Source organism: Eptatretus burgeri, chromosome 8 (genome assembly GCF_056783735.1).
Source record: "Eptatretus burgeri isolate ZD-2024b chromosome 8, Ebu_testis_v1, whole genome shotgun sequence".
NCBI lineage: Eukaryota > Metazoa > Chordata > Myxini > Myxiniformes > Myxinidae > Eptatretus > Eptatretus burgeri.
In genome coordinates this window covers 92,030,130-92,051,717 of record NC_140968.1, presented here as the reverse complement: position 1 = coordinate 92,051,717, position 21,588 = coordinate 92,030,130, and the positions used below count along the sequence as shown (strand labels likewise).

At 41.4% G+C, this 21,588-nt stretch overlaps 1 protein-coding gene across 1 annotated transcript in view; it reads left to right on the top strand.

Annotated features, from left to right (window-relative positions):
• The first annotated feature begins 20,496 nt into the window (after positions 1–20,496).
• LOC147022268 (uncharacterized) overlaps positions 20,497–21,588 on the top strand; it is a 33,529-nt gene continuing 32,437 nt past the window's right edge. Inside the window, exon 1 of the mRNA XM_085892992.1 lies at positions 20,497–20,704. Within this exon, the coding sequence (XP_085749118.1) occupies positions 20,614–20,704 (91 nt within the window). The 5' untranslated portion in view covers positions 20,497–20,613. The remainder of the gene's footprint in view (positions 20,705–21,588) is intronic.

The following is a 21,588-nucleotide window of genomic DNA, read 5'->3' as shown; positions in this document are numbered from 1 at the left end:
GGACTGGTCTCTTCTATTAAGTCGAATCACTTTTAGTAGTTTGTCATTTACAAACAAAACAAGAGAGCAGCTCTGAAGAGTCAACAATGTCATTGATAAAGGTTAGAAACAAGGAGGGGTCAATAATACTTCTTCATGGAATTGCAGCATTGATATACTTTGGAGTGGATCCATTCCCTCCAATCATCACTTTAATTTTTCTGTCGTATAGGTAAGGTATCAACTGCTGAAGCAGTGGGTCATGCACATCACAAACTTGCAACCTAAGTGGAAGAAATTTGTACACATTCATCCATTTTCTATCGATGCGGTCAAAGCATTATTATTATTGTTATCATATTTTAAAAGGCTGAAAGACATTTCAGGGAATAAAAGAGTAATGCACATCATTTTTGTAATTGCATTAATTTATGTCACAGGTAGCTTCCTGGCTACTTCAGGGAGTAACTCCCCTTCCTAACATGATTTCTGAGCTCAGCTGGCTCCTGATGATAACACCTAGTTTGGACCCCTGGTCAGGGTTACGGATGGAAGAAGTGAAGTGCAAATGAGGTGGATGACAGCATGAGGATCCAATGGTGATTTTGGAGAGCACCTCTTACTTCAAAATTCCCACTGCCTTGTGGGGAAGTCTTTTGAGGCAAAGGCTTTAAGAAGGTAACTTAGAAAACAAACACACTGGTAGGTCAACCCAGGGAGTGCTTCTGAGTGGCTATAATGTCCCAAACCCATTACGATGGTACTCGCTCTGTGAGGCCAAGATAATGCTGCCACCTCTGGGGCAGCCAATGTACTGCTGCACTTGGCGATGGCTAGAAGTCAAAGTCCAGGGGGATCAGTAGGCTGTCAGAGATCCAGATGTGAAGTCTGGCTTGGTAGTATGAATGGGAAATTATGGAAGGGAGAGGTATTGAGGTGGTGGAGATGATTCAAAAAAGAAGACTGGAGGTGATGTGTGTTGAGACAAAATGAAAAAGAGCTGAGTGATCAGGAGGGTAGGAGCGTACAAGCTGTTTCACACAAGAGGAGGAGAAAGAAGTAGCAGTTGTGATTATCGTATCAGAAGAGATCAGCAAGGAGGTTGTCAGAGTGTAAAGATGGGAGGGATGGATAGTTATGGGATTGTTCATGATATGGAAACAACTGCTGTGTATTATGTCAGTGTATGGCTGACAGAAAGGAAGGATGGAAGCAGAAAGCAGTTGAGAGATGCCTTGGTTGATGGTAATAGTTGAGCTAGAAGTGATGCAATGCATCACTGGAGACTTCAATGCACATATGAGAGTTGTGGAGTCTGGTTAAGAAGGGAGTGTTGGTAGCTCTGGATGGGGAGTGAGGAAGCCAGATGATTTAGATCTGGTGGAGCTGGTGGTGAGAAACAGTTTAGCCATAACTGGTTCCTTCCTTCAGAATCAGGAGAGTGATGAGATTTTATACAGAAGTGGACACCACAAGACAGAATCAGATCTGTTCATAGTTAGGAAGCAGCAGTTGAACTGCAAAGTGATTTGGTAGATTAAGGACTGCAAAGTGATTGCAGGAGAATTGTCACAACACAGGACAAGCAATGTAATATGTGTTGTGTTCTTTCAGAAGAGGAGGGAAACTTGGCTCATTGGTCAGAAGATGACCAACTGGTGGAAGTGTAAAGATGAAGTTCCCGTAGAATAGAAGGAAAGGATGACTGGAAAATATGAGGACCTTCATGAGAAAATCAGGGGCTTGGAGGAGGAATGCAACAAATACAGCGAGGCTTTCAAAGAGTGTGTGGAAGAATATCAGGAAAGGGTGAAACGTCAAATAATATAAACCAGGTGTGGTGGATGAAGCACGTAGCAATGACAATCGATGAGAAGGAGAAGGAAGAGGTTTTGAGGAGGATAGAGAAGATCAAGGATAGAGGAAGCCAACTGGATATAAGGTTGCTGCAATTGCAAATGGGCAGAAGAAGAAAGTAAAGAGATTAGTGGACAAGACAAGGAATGATATGGAAGTGGATTTGTACAGCAAATTAATGAGGATAATGAGAAGAAGATTTGTTGTGGTTGTGTGGGTAGATGTAGAAATATAAAAACAGGGAATATAACATTGTGTAGAGTTGCTTGGTCTGTGGATGTGTAGGAAGCATCTTGATGTATCCAAGTAGGGAACCTGTGAGCTTAAGTGTTACGTGTCACCACATGGGGATTAGTGAGGTGTTAATTAGCTAGGGTTTAAGAATAAGCCTCCCCAATATGTAATTGCCCCCTGTGACTTTTCCCTATTTCTATAAAACCAAAACCATGAGGAGAAACAAGCAAACTCGCCGAGCAAGCAGAAGCCCCGCCCTCGAGGCTGATGGGAGTGTCAACCATGATGGAAGTGACGTTAGAAACTAGCCGAGAAGGCAGAAGCCCCGCCTTCCCAGGTTTCGTGCGAGCAGGCCACGCCCCGGAGGCGGAGGCGGAGGATTGAGAGGCGTGATCGTAAAGGAAGGGTTGGTTGCGCATTTAGGAAAATGGAGGGTGAGCGCACGCCCGAGGACGGCACGATCCTTGTATTTTTGTTTTGGCGATTTGCCTTGCCTGGTGAAGCAAGATGCTGGCCTTTGGCTCTTGGTTGGGTCGGTGAGGATGCACAAATCTGTTGCACTGGGTCTCGGAGCCTTGGTGTGGAGTGCCACTCGTGGATTGCCTGGCATGTGTTTGTCCCGCTATGAGAGAAGCAACGAGACACCATTTTGTTGTGCATGTCTGCACATGTGAATAGCAGCACCTTGATTCCAAGTTCCACAGAGACCAACTCTGGGCCAAGCTAAGTACAAAATACTCGAAAGGAGGGGTTTTCTTTTTATTTTATTTTCCCTTTGTCTGTATTTGAGTCTGTGTGAAGAGGCGCCTCGACTTTCGGAATTATTTACTCCATTATTATCATTACCTTTTTAATTATTGTCCTTTGTAAATATTTGATTATTTCCATTAAATGTGTTCCTTTTAAGAAGCTGTATCCGTGTATTTGTAGTGGAGTTCGAGTATAACCCCCCTTGCGCTGTCCTGGTGCAGCACTCCTGTGCTGTGCTCCTCCACCACTCCACCATTGCACCCCTTTCCTGTGCGCGCATTAATCTCTGAGTCGTGGCTGTAGGTCTTCAATGGAGAAGCTTGGCCATCTGTCCAGGAAGGGGTTAAACCCCCTGGAGACGACAGATTATTTTAAAAATATCTCAAGACAGGAATGAAGATGGTAAGGAATTGAAGAGAGAGATGGCAATAAAGGATGAAGATGAGAAGTTGGTGACAGAGAGTGCTGAACAGAAGGTTGCTGAACCCTGGAGGAAACAACACATAGCTGGAGCGACCGAGATATCCAGAGGGGAAAGTGAAAATAACGGAGATTACAGAGATGGGGGTGCAGACAGTGTTTAAGAGGATGAAGAAGAGGAAAATGCCAGGCATTGATGAAGTACATGTGGAGTTGCTAAATGCAGTGGGAGAGGCTGGAGTCATTTGAGCAAAGAGGCTGTTGAATATATGTTTGGGAGAAGGTAAGATTCCAGATGAGTGGAGGACCAGTCTAATTATGCTGATATGGAAGTGGAATGGAGATGCACAAGATCCGGTGACACTTCTAAGTCATGTTGTGAAGCTACTAGAAAAGGTTCTGGACCAGAGAATATAGAAGTGTGGAGCAGCAGATAAGTGAAGAACAACAGGAGTTCAAAAAGAGAGGAGGGATGATGGACGGGATGTTTAGGCTGAGTCATTTGAGGAAGATGAGGTCGGAGATGCAAGGTAATATTGCAATAGGATTTGAGGACTTCGTGAAGTTTGACAACACAGCCCCAATGGAGATGGTGATGGTGATGCTGAGATGGATGGGAGTGATAAGATGGCTGGCTGGGAGTGAAGGAAGAAGTTAGGATGGTGGAAGGTTTGTACAAGGGAATGAAGGGAAGAGTCGTGCTTGGACCTAATATGTCAGAGGAGTTTCTGAGTTAAAGTTAGTTTGATGCAAGGAAGCACACTTAGCCCAGTACTGTTCATTATGATGCTTGAGCTGATCAACAGGAAGGTCAGCATGAAAGACGTCCTCAGAAAAATATTGTAAGCAGACGATCTGGTGATAGTAGTGAAGAGAAAGAAAGCAGAAAGTAAAAAAAAACACTGGAGGTGTGGAAGGAGGTGTTCAAAAAGCATGGACTGAGGATGAGACTGAATAAGATGGAGGTGATGTGGGCCAGCCAACAGAGACAGGAATTTAACATCAGGTTAGGGGGGAAGGAGATTCGGCACAGCAATAGCTTTATGTGTCTGGGTGGAATCGTCACCAAGGATTCACTGGTTTCCTTACCACTTGCTCGTTTGCACTGGACTGTCATTCACTTTTCCAACATGGATTTGTGAAGGCTTTAAAGCCTGCAGCGCTTTTAGCTAATAATGCTCCCTGCAGCCTTGTTCTGCATACAAAAGGAGGAGGGTTGTGGGAGTTAAGAAAGCTGAACTGAGTCAGGACATTGGTGTGCAGACAACTTTGATTGGAGTATTCGTAAATTGCTGGCTGAAGTCGGCTGGGAACTTGGTCCAGATGGAGATTGACGACTAAAGATAGCAGACACATGGAAAGAGCCAGGTAGGATGAGAAGGGTAAAGCACAGTTAAGATGGGAAGACTGTGTGAAAGGGATGTCAGAAAGGCAGAAGTGGATGGAAGAGCATTGTGAATGAAGCAGAGCAGCAATACAGTGTAGTACCAATTGGCATTGGCCTCATCTATTATAAGGGTAATTTCCATGAAATAACAAATTAATTTATGAATTTATGAAAGCATCAACATAATATGGAATTGATCCAGCTTTGTTGTCACTAGTCCTCCAAGGTGTTGCTTTGTTCACTCATTTAAGTAGCTTCACTGATTTCCTTCCCAGTTGCTCTTTTGAAATGGACTATCACTCACTTTTCCAAGATTGATTTGTGGAGGCTTTAAAGCTGGCCAGATTTGTATATCACGTGCAAGGTCTCATGGGGGAGGTTGACTTGACCACTATTTGCAGGCAAATGTACCGCCATATTGGTAAACCACACAACAATTGGCATGGATAGCACAGTTACATGCTTACTTGATTACTATTATCAGCTGAATCTATACTAATCAAAGTGTGTGTGTGTGTGTGTGTGTGTGTGTGTGTGTGTGTGTGTGTGTGTGTGTGTGTGTGTGTGTGTGTGTGTGTGTGTGTGTGTGTGTGCGCACACGCGTGCGTGTGTCAATTGATATCTACGTATGGGGTTTCAGAATGTGGAATAGAGTCCTCCTCGGGAGGGCTCAAAGTATCCCCCTTCATTTCGGTAAGGGGTCACGATTCACGGACCAAGCTGTGACGTTTTCTGTTTTCAAAGATTTGTGCGGAGGTGCTCTCTTCAGGTTCGTTACTGAGCCCAGGACGGCTTCCAACTGTAGTTTGTTTGTTATAATACTCCCAAGGATGGTTTTTAATATCTCAGTGAGGTTCTTCATCATCACTGGTACAACTTTGGCATTCAGCTTCCAGGATCTTTTCGCTTCATGCTTGAGGTCTTGGTATTTAGTCATTTTCTTGAAGAATGGGTGGGAAGGGGATAGGTGGGGAGAAAATCAGTTTCCCATTTTGGGCTTTTGGGGCTTGAGTCAGAAAGTTTTTCCCTTTTCCCCCATTCATTTGAATGGATGTCCCAGAAACCCTATTTACCATCTACTCACCTGCCTCCTATCTCTCTCTCTCTCTCTTCCTCCCACTTTCTCCCCATTCCCCCTTTATTGTCCCCGTCAGCGAAGTGATGAATTGTATTTGCTCGTTGCAAATAATGAACATTTTCATACACTGCACAGTTAATGAAAAATAATGCAATCAAGTGATTGGCCGTTGAAGTCCGAGCTAGTGTCAATGTTTTGGATCCATGTAAAGTCGTGATGATGTCCTTGTACTAAACATATCTCCAATCATCATCACACCATTTGAAAGCCTTTTTCCCTGAGTCAGCTTTTTTGTGTGTGTGTGTCAGCTTTTTTGTCAGCAAGCAGGGGTCAGCTTTTTTCATTAACATATCTCATTAAACATATCTCCAATATGGCACTTTAAAAATGATATAATCCATCCCAGATTGCTCATCACGCATGAGTAGAAACCCATGCTAATAAAATCATTCAGGTGGCCTGGATATATTTCTTGCCTGTCAGAGAAGGATTATGCAATGGAACAATTACAAAACCTTAAAGAAGTCCAAAACACTTGTAAACATACCTGTGATATAGGGATGTGCCTCTACACAACAGAACAGTTGAAGAACATCCTGATCAACTCGTCCAAAAAGTTGATATCTTGCAGTCCGTATTACCAAACTCATGATGAGATGGGCTGGTGAAAGGCCGAAGGTTCATACATGGGGATTGTCGATGTACAAGGTAAGATTAAAATTATGATGTTTACTATTATTGGAAGGACGGGTCGAGTGGGAATTGTATCGGCTGTGAGTGCCGTTATATATATATATATATATATATATATATATATATATATATATATATATATATATATATATATATATATATATATATATATACATACATACATACATACATACATACATACATACATACATACATAATATGTTGTTTGTTTGATTCTGGGGTCCCACCCAAGATTAGCAAAATATACTAGATTTTTGCAACTATTGGTGAAAGGAGTGTGTGTGTGTGTGTGTGTGTGTGTGTGTGTGTGTGTGTGTGTGTGTGTGTGTGTGTGTGTGTGTGTGTGTGTGTGTGTGTGTGTGTGTGTGTGTGTGTGTGTTTTCACCATGGCTGCCACTAGAAAGTTGTATTAACAGGAAATGGTACAAACCTAACACCTCTCTTATTCTCATGAGTGTGATTTGCATTCTGGAACAGAAAAATGATGGTGAACCATTTGGAAATTTACAATCTTTCATATAAATGCTGAAACTTAATTACGTTTAAAAAGAAGATTTGAAGTACAGATTTTGCGCCAGTAGCGGCAGGTTAAAAGTGCCCGGTGAGCCGAACCGAATCACTGCAAACACACACAGCGCATGCGCACAAGACCTAATTTGGCATTCATACGTCATTTTGAAAGTCCCTGGGTTTGATATGTGCTGGATTTTGATTCTTCACAATGCCAATTCCTCACTTGTATACATGTTATTTATTTGGATGCAACTTCATGACCTGTGCCCAATTAATGTTATCGATCAAAGTGTCTTCATCAGAAAATCTTCAACACTTTATACTGCAATGCAGAGGCCTTGGGCCTTTTGCTTGCTCACAAGAAGCAGATCAGTGGCATGAATTCTATTTTGCTTCTTCTGTTGTCTTGTCCCAAGTTCCTTTTATGCCATTTGTCACCCGTTGCATTTTCAGACCAGATATGCTTTTCAGTTGACTTCATCAGTCCTTCATGAGTCTAAACTGCCTGACTACTTCTGCTCATTCATCTCGTGCTTGTTCTTCTTCTTCTTCATCACCTCTTGAATGTTTGTACTCATCACGAGCCTCAGCACCCCATTACATTGAAAAGTGGTAAAACTCAGACAGTTCGATCTTTTGTAGCTTTTTGAACTCTTGGGGTTCACATTTATGGGCATATGAACCTCTCTCACTTCCAGAGGCAGTGGATTCTCTTGTCCTGGGTATCACTGGTATCCTGGCAGGAAGTAGAGATATTAAGCTTCCTGTGTTCTCATGGCAGACAGGCTTATGGCTTCACTTGCTAAATCCATGGCTGTAACTTTTTTCCCCAATTATGAAAGAATGGTCCTCCTCGAGCAAAGCTCAGCACAGGTGTTCCTCGTTTTCGGTGTTGTTTTGAGGCAGCACTGCACATTTTTCCCAGGAGTGGAGGATTTTTCTGATGCCATTGGAACATATGCCTGGTGTTGGCTCAATGGTTTGGGGGGCGGGCTTGGGATCTGAGGGTCCTGAGTTCAAACCCCACTCAGCTGTTGAATTAATACCAGGTGGGGTTAACGCAACCTGTCATCCTTCCGAGGTCGGCAAAATGAGTGCCAGCATGCTGGTATACTGTGTCGGAGTGGCGACCCGTCCAGAATTGTGTCCAATAGCCAAGGAGACTGCTTAAGCAGCACCAACACTCTGCACAGAGTATGGTCCCAATGGATGGATTGGAACATGTCATGGCTTTGTTTTGTTTTGCCTCTGCAACATTTTCAAAGCAGTGTAGGGGAGGAAATAAATTTTACTTCATTTGACTGTAGAGGGCCAAACGTGTTTATTAACGTGTCCATTTCTTGTCCAGATTCTGGTTTTAAAAAGTCAGCTTTTCACATACCTTAGCTTTTTTTTCTTGTTGTTGTCCTTTTGATTTCCTGTGAAACCACCTCTCTGTACCGGTGAAATCCTGCTTTTCTTCTTTTTTCAAAAAAAATTGGATGTCAACTGACCAAACTTCTTTTCTACTCCACCTCACCCAATTATTCTGTCTATCAGAAACTCCTCTCAACCTTGAGAAACGTAAGTCTCAAATGTTTGTAAAAAATTAAAGCAACATTCTTGTGCAAGTTCTTCCCAAAACAAAAACAAAACCAGGGTAAAAAACAGAGCTTCCAATAGCTAGGCTACATTTTAAAGGCTCCTCCACAAAAGCAGTGTGCTTCTCTAAGTGTGACATCTGTCTGAACAATAGTGTGTACGGCACAGCCCAAACTTGTTAGTTGAGGTAAGACATGAGAGTCAACGAAGAAGTTTGAACTGGCGCTTCATGTACACCACACTTGGCAGGGCAGGTATGTCACTTCCTTGATTAATGCCATTTTAAAGAAAATGGTTGCAGGGTTTTTATTAGCAGTAACATGGTAATTCTTTGGAAGGAACATGTTAATTCCAGAAGCTCAAAATCCAAATCCTTAAATCTCCTTTGGCAAGATGAGCCAGAAACTTCTGGAATACCAGTTGAGTGTCCACTTTTTAATACAGTCTGAGGCTCATGGAGTAACTGCAAAACAAATCATGCACACACATGTAGACAATTAAAATACAAGAACGGCACTCGGTAGAGCACATACATCGGCCAGGTTGAACAGTTTATATTTTGTACCCACTGAGAGGCTGGATCTGCATCCAGACCTGAACCTAAATTGAATGAGCTTGTTCTTGTCACCGACCCAACTCATTCATCAAATTTTGTCAGAACCCATCCAAAACTTTTTGAAATATCATGCAAGATATCCTTTTTTTGGCCCAATCTTTCAATGGTGAAGAATTACTTAAAACAATTAAAAACATCTCATATCCAGATCCAGATGAGAATCTTCACTAAAATCTAGTGAGTTCAACCTTTTCACACATCCAACATGTCCACCAAGTTTCTTCCCAATCTGTCCGAAACATTTTGAGATATCCTGCTCACAGGCAGCCAAACAAACAGACAGGGATGAAAACATAACCTCTCTCAACCTTCGGTTGCGGAGGTAATGCCAAACTTGACCAGAGAATCATGGCTGCTGACCCTTGTGGTAAGTGATGTAACTTCCCAGGGCATTTCGAGTATTACTGACGCTATCTCTGTGATGATGCTTTTCTCTCTAAAGTCAGAAGGGAAATTGAGGACAAAATCTGCCCCAATGGGATGCGATCCCACAGGGTTTGTTCCATACTCTATCCTCTAAATGCTGAGCGTCATGCAAGGATGCAGCACGTGTGCACACTCACCTCTTTGTATGTCTTGGTATGATTCGGCAGGGTCAGAATTGAACCGTGGACCTCCCAGACTCGGCGAGCACTCTAAGCATTATGCAAGCTATTGAGTCTGGTTGATGAAATTTGATTTTATGAATTTGGTGGGTTGTTTGCAGTATTCGTACACATTTTGGAAGGACAAAAACATTTGATGAATTATTCGATTTAAATGTGCACACATTGATAGTATTCGGTGAAAGGAGGTGAACTGCCTCAAAATGACTGCAGACCTACTTAACTCAACTTTGCCCTATACATCCCCTTTCCCCACTAAAATCCTACTCCTCACTCCTTCCTTATTTCCTTTTTCCTTTCCAAGTGTGGATCTGGTTCAAGGAAGTAATCATTCATTTTAATTCTGAACTAAAACACTTTTAAAATGATTGATCTGCAACAAGAGCTGGCAGGACAAATCACCATTGAATATTTTTGGGTTGGATTATCGACCCAGATAGAAATTATCATGTTCGTGTTTTGCGAGAAGGCCGCTGCATACATGTGCATGTCGTCCCTCGGATGGTCATTAAAGGGGAACCCACACAATTTTTTTTATTCTGAAAACCATTGAGAATCATTGATCATGATCTAATTTCAAAGGAAAAGATTTCGAAATTTTGTTGCCAATCACAAAGTGTCGAAAAAAGCCCGAGAATGTCGATTTTCGATTTCATCAGTGACGTCACACCCTGAAGCCACATATTCCTCAGATTGTTGAAAGTGATCATTGGGATTTTGAAGAAACTGTTGGAGACAAAATTAGTGATGGAAACACTTTGTGGGGAATCATGGAGCTGAATCGTTTTGAGCGTTGTTGGAGCGATTCAGAATAAGAGGGTAGAAGTGTTCGTGAAGATGAAAATGCTAGTCACATGATCACGTCAGATTGGTGGGGTTTTATTTTTCCAATAAATCAACGGATTATAAGAGAAAGATTTTGTAGTAATTGATAAATTGGTTTGTGTATTACTCGAGCAGAAATACCTGTCATCACCTGATAGCACGGACACCGCCCAAACACAGTCGGACATCGCGTACAAAATGGGCTACAAATGCTTTGTCCCACCTTCGCAGGCTGACCAGATTTCTTGTATGTCACAGGATCGTCCTGCTTCATACGTTTCTCAGATGCCATTTGTTTCCATGCCGTGGCCCACCGTCATGTCCGTGAGGTGGCAATGTCCCTTCCCAGTGGATAGGGATTGTGTAGGAGGGGTGAGTGTGGGAGGGTGGGGGGGAGTGTGGGATGGTGGTGCATATTGTGGGGGTGATGATTGATGGTGGATGTTTGAGTGGAGGGAGGGACCCTGAAAGTTTCGGCGTCCTCGGTCAAATCCTCTCGGAGGAGTAGACGATACATACTGTCTCGCCACCATAAATAGATGGTGGTTCACTTGATTTGTGGAGATTTGTGTTGATAAAAGATAATTAGTTTCAGGTGCTCTAAGGGTAACTGCTGGGCAATGGCAACAGGTGTTTGATTCACCACTCAAATAGTCCGTGTACATGTGCTGGTAGTTGGGTAGAGATGGTGTTATAGTTTCGAGCGACAGCTGTTTATTCCACTTAATCATGGGTATGGCTTCCTCTCTCAATCGTGGTGGATATAACAGGATCTAGCTCTCTCTGTTGTTTCATAACTGTGCTCTTTAAAATGTTCCGAGCATGAATGCGAACATTTTGTCAGCCCAATCCACACTTGGGTATTTCAGAGAAACCTCGTCCAATTTCTGGCAAACTTCAGGTCTTTCGGCCATTGGTGTACTATTGAAACCATCTCTGTTTGTATTACTATACAACCATCAAGGACGCATTGACGAGACATATTTGTGGAAAATCGAAATTATTGGCCGTTTGAGTTGAATCGTACCACGATGGTAACCCGGAGACTGTACCGATCTGGTGGTCTACTTCGTGCTGTGACATCACAGCTAATCTGAAAAAAGAATATTTCGATTTTAATCACAAACTTCCTGACTTTATAATTTGGAAATCGGAAAAAGACACATGATATCTATTCTAAGGGTACCAACAAGGGATAGATTATCAATGAGATGGTCTGAGCATTCGGGTTTCCCTTTAAACTGGAAGACGCGTCTTGCAGCAATAGTCATTGGTGGATGTTAAAGATCCTTCGATGCTTTTCATGGAGTAGGCAAGTTATTGCTGGCTTCCTGAACAAATGATCCCTGCTCTGTCTGACTGCTGGGAAATGGAATGGCAAACCACCAAGCATAACCCTTGCCAAGAGGCTGCTTTGGCACCATTTACCCTCTTCTAAGGAGAGAGTATGGTGCATTGATGATGATTATGTTGATGATGATGATGATGATGGTGGTAGTGGTGATCTACAAGCAAACATTGCAATCGTTGTATCGCATGACGTCACGCCTGTGCATTTGGGAGGCGGTAAGAATTGAATTAATGTAAACTTACCAGGAATAAATATTTGAAACACTGACCTCTTTGAATTGTTTAAATTATGAAGATGATTGTTTTAATCTTTGATGTAACTGTTGGAGGATAGGGATAGTAAAAGGGGTGAGAGGGAGGAAGAGAGAGAGAGAGAGAGAGAGAGAGAGAGAGAGAGAGAGAGAGAGAGAGAGAGAGAGAGAGAGAGAGAGAGAGAGAGAGAGAGAGAGAGAGAGAGAGAGAGAGAGATGAGGGGGGGTAGGATGGGGAGGTAAAGAGAGAGGGGAGAAGAGAGACAAAGGAAGGGGTGAGTGTGAAAATATTATATTATTATGTAGTTGTTAGAATTTATTTAACTCTATGTCTGCAAGTTTACCAGTTAACATCACTGTGCATTCTGTTGCCTGTTTTGTTTGCAACAAGAAAAACAATCCTGTATTCAGATTTAGATACACATGGATTCAATCATTGTCTTTCTCTACGTCATACTAAAAGTGCATCCACATTGATGTTAACACATCTATTACTTCCTTCTGTACCTGTTGATGTACATGATCAGGAGTGGATTACTTAGTCTGTCACAAAAACGTAAAAGTTGGAAAAAACAAGATTTCTTGTCCAATTGTTCAGCAACAATTGTTATAAAAAGGCCAATATAGGAAAACAAAGACTATATATCGTTTTTGGCCCCCGGTACAAGGATTGAGAGTCGGGGTGGAACTCTGGATCGAATATTTGCCTACAATTGATTCGCATTCACGATATGTGTCATCAGCGGAATGCGCTTTATTTGAAAAAAAAATTATAATAATAAAAAACGTTGAAAAAGTACAATAAATTATGCTTTCACCATTTTCTTGATTAACCCCCCTCCCACCCCCAAACAATCCTCTCCAACCTCCCGAACCACTTTCCCAATCTCACACGCAAGCTGCGCTTACAGCGAAACGCAGTCGCGCAACGCACGCGATGCTGGTTCATTCACGCTTCGAGGCATCTGATTGTGAATGCACCTTTGTTCGAGTGTGACCGCAGGTATGTGCTGCGAGGAGGCTTGCGTGCGACGCTGAGCTTCTCTCGCACGGTGTTTGTCCCCGAGCATGTGCGTAGCTCTCTGGCCCGGAGCAGAGAGGGGTTGGAGAGTGGTGGCTCATCATCAACTTATAATCACACCCGCACACAGCACCCACCCCTATGATACACACACACACATATTATATATATATATATATATATATATATATATATATATATATATATATATATATATATATATATATATATATATATATATATATATATATACATATCCCGAGCTGTCACCTCCGATCACCCGAGGTGTTTGCGTTTACTGAAAAGAAAAAAGGAAGAGATTTTCTCGAGTATTTTATTTTTACTTAAAACAATGTTTTTTTTTTAATGTTTCTAAAGTGAATGTTAATAAATTTTAAATGACAAATTGTCCACTGCACGAATCTTCAACCACAGACCCAGGTGCGTTCTAAATAGAGGAATTTCAAGCAGGAGTTTAAAAGTCCGACTGCAATGTAAGGATCATCAGAAATTAGACTCGCTCGCAAGGTGATTATTTGCCACAAAAGGCAAACTCAAACGCAATTATATTCCAAGAAAACCCTGCAGCAAAAAAGCCTGTAAAGTTTGTTTTAAGAAAATAAAAGTGAAGGTAGAGATTCCCGATTGGTGTTACTCCCAACAACATTCCCCTAAAACTTGCGAATTCTCTTTCCAAGAACACTGCTCCAAACATGTGTGAATCGGAAATGAGTAACACGTACAGTTGACGTTGGTACAGAATGAATAGGATGTCTCATTTTGTACTGAAAGTTTCAATCACTATGCGGATTGATCAATAATTTTGTGGCATAGCAATGAAGACATAATTATGGTGACTGTAAAGGTTAAAATTGTTCCAACAATGTTGAGAATTATAGACTGCAAAAGGTGGGGAAGAATGTCACTCAAGTCCATGGTTTACTGATCACCCTTTGAAAAGGCACGATTGGACTGACTCATTAAGCAATCCCATATCTTTTTTGAATCTTGAATCTTTCTTGAATCTTTATACGATTCCAGGTTCAAATTTCAAATACTGTGTTGATTTGTCCATCCACTAGCACCATAATTCATGTGAAAGCATGTTCTTATTTCTTAATGTTCTTGGCCTGTTCATGATGTGTGTCTAAGCTCCTCCAGACATATTTTCCAATGAATAATGATCACCATCAGAAAAAAAAAATTGTATTAAAAAAAATGCTTTTGACAATATTGCATCATCCAAAATGGTGAGAAATCATTAATGATATGAAAAAAAAATTTGAAACTCATCATCATCATCATCATCACCCAATGTAGTAGCATCAGTGCTGCCGAAGCAGTTACTAGGCTACAATCTTGGTTGGATCGCCACTCTGGCTCAAAAAGGGAGGGCAGGAATTTAGCCATGGTGTAGGCGATAGCTCACCTCCTCTTCACAAAGGACACCATGGGATCTTTAACATCCACCAACTAATGCTGGTAGCTGGGACGCCCAGTTTGATGTTCATCCTTGGGATGGTACATGCATTAATGAATCACCTTGCCTGTGAAACAATTTATAGCTGGGATGACAGTTTACAGCTGGACCGAGATCCAAATTCAGACTGGACAGCTTAGACATGAGTATGCATATCTCTAGGGCCTAGGCCATCCTGTCTTGAAACTAATATTAAAGTAAATTGTAACAATACAACGCGAGTGACTTGCAGGACGATGTAAGCATAGCACTTGGGACGATCCAGCTGAAATTACTTTGGAAGATCTTCTAAGTATTGCGACATTCGCATGCTATATTTGTAGTGACACATCTGATCAAATAGTGAAAGCCCACTGTAAACATTGCAAACAGTTACAAATATCTGTGTGATGTACTGAACATACAAACAGTTACCAACCTGAAATAAAGTTTTGGTTGTAATACATCTGTCATTTTTCTACCCCCTTTAAAAGTAGCTAGTCCAAGAGCATTAGGGTTTAACCTGGACATTTTTGGTAACAAGCTGATTTTTTCAGGAAAGGTCCAGGAATGTGTGTGAAATAACATACTAAAAGTCCTCATGAATCCTCCTTGAGCATTTTCCGCAATCCAAAATGGCGTCCAAAATGGCCGCCATTTCCTGTTTTTCTCATAACTTTGCAAGTAGGTTTACCTATAACACATTTTAAATGTCTACACATATGTTTTGAAGTATAAGGAACTCGATACAATACATATCGGAAGATTTTGAAACACACAAAAACGAATAAAACCGCTTAAGCTCTTTCAGAAATCCAAAATGGCGAGAAATTGCTGCCGTTTCTGGTTTTACACCAAGGTACTTCAACACGCACTTTAAATGTCTTAATATATGTTTTGCGACTCAATGAAATGAATCATATACTTATTGGGAATTTTTCAAAAACACGCATTTACCAATAAAAACACTTGAGCTCATCCTGAAATTCAAAATGGCGCCCGAAATGCCCCTTTTCCTGTTGTTGTTTTCTCATAACTCTGCAACTAAGTAACCCAATAAAGCACACTAAAATGTCTTTATATATGTTATGGGAGTCAAGGAATCTAGATAAATTCTTATTCGCAGATTTGAAACACGCATATCGATACCAATAAAACTACTTGAACTTGTCCCAAAATCCAAAATGGCGCCAAAGATGGTTGCAATTTCCTGTTTTCCTCATGACCCTGTGACTAAGTGACCTCAATATGCACTTTAAATCTCTAAATATATTATGTCTTGAGAAATAAGAAACTCATTCAGATACTTTGAAGTACAAAGGAAACAATAAAACCGCTGAAATTCTTTCTGAAATTCAAATGGTGCTCAAAATGTCCGCCACTTATCAACACACTGCTGTTTTAGCCTGTTTCAAGAGGCAAAGACATTCAAAACAAGATCATGCTAGAGATTCAAACCTCAAAAGTTTCAGATGAATCTTTACCTTACGCATGCACACACCTAGTTGCATCAGTCATTGTCTTCATCGTCGGATGCTGTATCTTCAATGTTGATGTCCTCTGAAGTTGGGGTAATATCATCGTCGGCATCTATAAGAGTTGGTGCTGTATTGTTGCAATTGAGACCACTGCATTTACTGCACATTGAGGTACAAAAGAGCCCAAGTTTCTTGCAGCTACATGTCATGCTTCTGCAACCATCTGGTTTACACCCACATGCCACCATGTTCAGCAAAGTGTCGCGTGCAACAGCAATGTCTGTTTCTACCGGGGTAAGAGTCCCGTCCTGAAATCGCCAGCCCCATTCTGTTGGAGATAAGGAGTTACCCATCCATTCCTGGACGGTAAGATAGGCGCGATATGAATGTTGCTTTGCTGCAGCACTAGTTGGAGGTAGACTTTCTAGCTGAAAGGATGAACTCAGGGAACTGCAACTGATTGCCCGTTTGTATGCGATGTGACGGTAGTCATCAAGAGATTCAAAACTGCTGGCTCCATAAAGCTTAAGAATGAAGCCTTCCCCAGCTTTTTCCACCTCGTCATGGGTGCTTCCACTGTTTGTGAAGGTATCCAGCAAGTCATAGTCCCGCTTCTTGTGCACCATGTTGAAAGCTTTACGCTTGCCCTGACGATAGATCGCAGAGACCGTGTCACATCCCGTCACAGCATGAAGAAACATCAAGTGATTTCTTGTGTCCCCTATGGCATGCTGAATCTCATGAATGTTGAAGACCGTGACAGGATTACTGCGGCATAGCATGTACACATCTGTGGAAGAGGTTGCCCGAGCAACTAGCATTACCAGTAAGTCTGTGTCCGTACCAACGACAGCAACTGGCACATGTTCTGACTCTGCCAGTGCTAGTGCTGTGGAGACAATCAGGGTGTCGGCGTCTGCTTCTGCCTGGACTTTTGGAAGAACTCAAGAGGTCTTATTGGTACTTGCGTGCTTCAGCATCTCTTAAGATGTATTCTAATGAGTTCCTCATACTTCAAAACATATATGTAGACATTTAAAGTGTGTTTTGGGGAAACCTGCTTGCAAAGTTATGAGAAAAACAGAAGAGGCGGCCATTTTGGACGCCATCTTGGATTGCGGAAAACGCTCAAGGAGGATTTATGAGGACTTTTAGTATGTTATTCTAGACATATTCCTGGACCTATCCTGAAAAAATCAGCTTGTTACCAAAAATGTCCAGGTTAGGGCCTATTTTGACCTAATGCTCTTGGACTAAGCATTGATCTTATTGAATTCCTCTTATTAAATATTCCCAAAAACAAGAGACATTATTAATAACTAATGAAGCATGCACATCCATTTCATGAAGAACAGCGACTTGTGGAGAAGCTGTGAGGCATGAGAGTCCCCACCCACGCATGACTCTAACCTCTGCCGCAAGTAGAAATGTGCATGTTCATCTTCTGTTTGAGCGAACTCGGGTATGTTATAAGGATGTAAACACATCGATGAATGAGATGAATCACAGTTTACACTGACATATGAATAAGGTTTTATTTTACTACTTATGTTGACAATTTTTCTTCGCCTACCACCGTTTTAAATGACGAAGTTGAAATGCTGACTTTTATCTCATAAATCTGCTTCAAAAACGAATAAAAATCCTTTTGAAACTTTTTAAGTTCCTGCCATATTTTTGAACCTCTTGGGACAGGTCAAACGTCCCCGGTGGTAGTGTGAGGGTGAACTGTTGGAGGAGGCTTTGCATTGCCCCCAGCACATCCAAGGACCCCACAGAGGTGACATCAGCACAGCGGCCTCTGCTAATTGAACGAACTTGCCTTTGCAGAGCAACCTGAAATTGCTTGGGGGTGGTGTGCATGGGTATCGGGTCCAGCTATTTCATGACAACTCAGGAAACAAAGTGGGGAATGAAACAAGTTGGCATTTAATATACTTAAGCAAATGTGTATTTTGTTGTTTCCGACTTGTCATGAAAGTGAAACTGCTCAATTATACTGTTGCACTTCTCGAAAGCAAGGGGATAGTTACGGCATGTGTGTTCGCTCACTCACTCAGGTTTTTCTTCCAACATAATCATGCGTAAACATCAAGTGAAACCACTCGAACAGCTTGTGAAGCTCCTTTTCATCCAAAATCTTTCAAATGATATTTCATTCTCCTTCAAAGGTAAACAGCAATATTAAAGTTGCCTTTTTTGTTAAAGGGCAGCTTAACACCACTGTTTGTCAGGGTCCTGATGAAACGTTACAGAACATGATTGTCCTTTTGTTTTTCATGCCACATGTTTTTATTTTGATAACTGGCTGATTGCATGTGCATTAACTCACTTAACCTGTTATTCTTGTACCTTGCATGCTTTTTACGTGTTCTTATTCTTGATCGTACCTCACTGCATCACCCTTTCATTTTTCATCATTTTTTTATTCTCACACCATTATCTCAATTTCATCAATTGTAATATGTTTTTCAATTAACGTACTCATGATGTTAGCTGATATCTTTATCACACCTCATTGGAGTCATGACAGTGAGAAACGCATTGGAGAATAAGAAATATAACACTATTATTTAAAAAAAAGGATCCTGGGAGGAATTGGGGAACTATAGACCTGGTACATTGATTTCAGTTGTGCAGAAGGTGTTGCAGAAGACATTAATTAAGAAACGATAGGGAACCATTTGAATAATTTGAAACTATTTAAAGGTAGTCAGCAAGGATTTAACGAAAGGAGAAGATGATTAACAAATTTATTGGAGTTCTACGAAGCAGTTTCCGATTGGGTGGATGAGGGAAGTGCAATGGAGGTAGTTTGTCTAGATGTTCAGAAGGCATTTGATAAGGTACCACATAGGAGGTTGTTAGCGAAGCTGAGGGCTTGTGGAGTGGCTGGTCAGGTAGCTCATTGGATTGCAAACTGGCTCAGTGATGTTAGTGGGAGGATGTCTTTCTGGGAGGATGTAAGTAGTGGGGTACATTTGGGGTCAGTACTAGGACCATTATTATTCATTATTTATATCAACTATTTGGATAGTGGGGTGAAGAGTCAGTTTTTTGAATTTGCATATGACACAAAGCTGGAAGCAAGGTAAATAACAGAGATGGGAAGGGGTGGTGATCAGATTCAGGAAAGTCTCGATACTTTCATCGATTTGGCAAAAGATTGGCAGATGCAGCTTAACATAAAGAAAAGTAAGGTGCTAGGAATGAAAGCGAACAATGGGACTACATAATGTAATTTGGCCTTCTTGGAGCATGTCACAAAGGAGAAAGATCTGGGGGTAGTAATAGATTTTGGGATAAAAACAGACAGCACAGTGCCAGGCAGCTATAGGTAAAGCAAACTGGGCTTTAGATTATATTCATAGGGAGATAATTATAAATCGAAGGAAGAAGTGTTGGTACTGTGCAGGGATTTAGTGATTCCTCATCTTGAATATTGTGTTCAGTTTTTGTTACCACATCTGAGGAAGGATGTACAGTGCCTTCAGAAAGTATTCACACCCCTCGACTTTTATCACATTTTGGTGTGCTGCAGCCTGAATTAAAAATGAAATCCATTAAAAAAAATGTTGTCACTGATCTACAAAAAATACCCCACAATGACAAAGTGAAAACATGTTTTTAGAAATTGTTACAAATTTGTTCGAAAATAAAGAGAGAAATATCTAATTTACAAAAGTATTCGGCCCCCTGAGTCAATACTTTGTAAAAGCGCCTTCACCTAAGTTGTTGACCTTTGGCCTATGTTGACCTCAAAAATTGCTTGCAAGTTGAATTCAATGACCAAATATGTAAATCCTCTTCAAATTTAAACTCAATAGGATGAAAATTTACAATTTTAGAAAATCGGCCTTTGTTGACCTTTTGGCCAATGTTGACCTCAAAAATAATTGGTAGTTCAATTCAATGACCAAATATGTAAATACTCTCCACATTTCAAGTTAATCGGATGAAAATTGAGGATTTTAGAAATATGACGAGGTTGTTGACCTTCTGACCTCAAAATCAATAGGCTTTTGCATATGACCAGCTCTACCATTTGGTGAAGTTTTGTAAAGATTGGTTTAAATTTTTGACCTGAAGGCAATTGACAGACAGACAGACAGACAGACAAACAAACAAACAGAATCACATACCAGACCAACCAATGTAATTGTGAATGTTCGATTTCGTAAGTAATAAGCTGATAACAAATGGGAGGTGGGGATAAGGAGCCATCGGATGCCTGGGACGTGTGGCCCACCACTAAACTAATTGAATCCCCTTGGTTACATGACATCTGTCTATGTCATTCACAAAATACACTTGCAATGTGGCATAAAAAGGAGAACGATAAAAAGAAGGGGTTGTGGGGGGGGGGGGGTCTGGTTTGGTCTCACTCAAATTACCCATCCAGACCCGACTATAAACTGTCATCAATATGAGTGATGATTATGCTTATCCATGTGTATATCAACATTTTGATGGAAGGATGATTGACTGAAGTGCCATGCTTGCTCTGTGTTGCAGAGTTTCAGTCCTGCCGAAACAGATTCTTGGCCTGGTGTCATGCTGGGTCGTTTGCCATCCCTCTCCCAGCAGTAAGTTGTTGGAGCAGGAATTTGAAAATGTGTTCAGGGTGTCGGTGATATCTCGCCTAACCTTCATGAAGGACACCATAGGATCTGTAATGCCCACCAACTAATGCTGGCAAAAGGACACTCGGTTTAACTTCCTTCCAAGCGACGGCACATACATGGATGAATTACCTTGCTTGTGAAGCACTGGATGACAGTTTCTAGCTGGATCAGGATTCGAACCGATATGAGACAGCTTAGAGGCGTGTGTGTGTGTGTGTGTGTGTGTGTGTGTGTGTGTGTGTGTGTGTGTGTGTGTGTGTGTGTGTGTGTGTGTGTGTGTGTGTGTGTGTGTGTGTGTGTGTGTGTGTGTGTGTGTGTGTGTGTGTGTGTGTGTGTGTACCTCAAGGCCATCCTGTTAACCTGTGATGTCATGATATGGACTTTAAAAAGTGGGACAGTACTTTCTCATTCAATCATTTTAAGCAACACAACATATTTTCATTTTGAATCATCCTAACTCGGTGTGCTTGATTGGTTGGTCTGACAGGGTTGTGTAAAGGTAGTGCATTTGCCTTTGCGCTGCAAGATCTTTAGTATTATTTTCCTTTCTCAATTATAAACCATCAGATTGGTGCTTTACAATCAAAGCGGCACATCAGAAAGTGATGAACACTGTTCCTTCGTTGTACATTAATCTGGGTGTCCCATCTGCTTGTATTAGTTGGTGGATGTTAAAGATATTTTGAGAAAAGTAGGCGAGTTGTCGCTGGTACCCTGGAACAAATTGCAAATCCATGTGAAAACGACCATCAGTTGAACGTCAGGGCAGGTTGTCATCATTGTCTTACCCCTTGCATGTGAAGCGGAAAGAGAGGTCGAGCAATATTAGTTCACTTTGTCTGTTT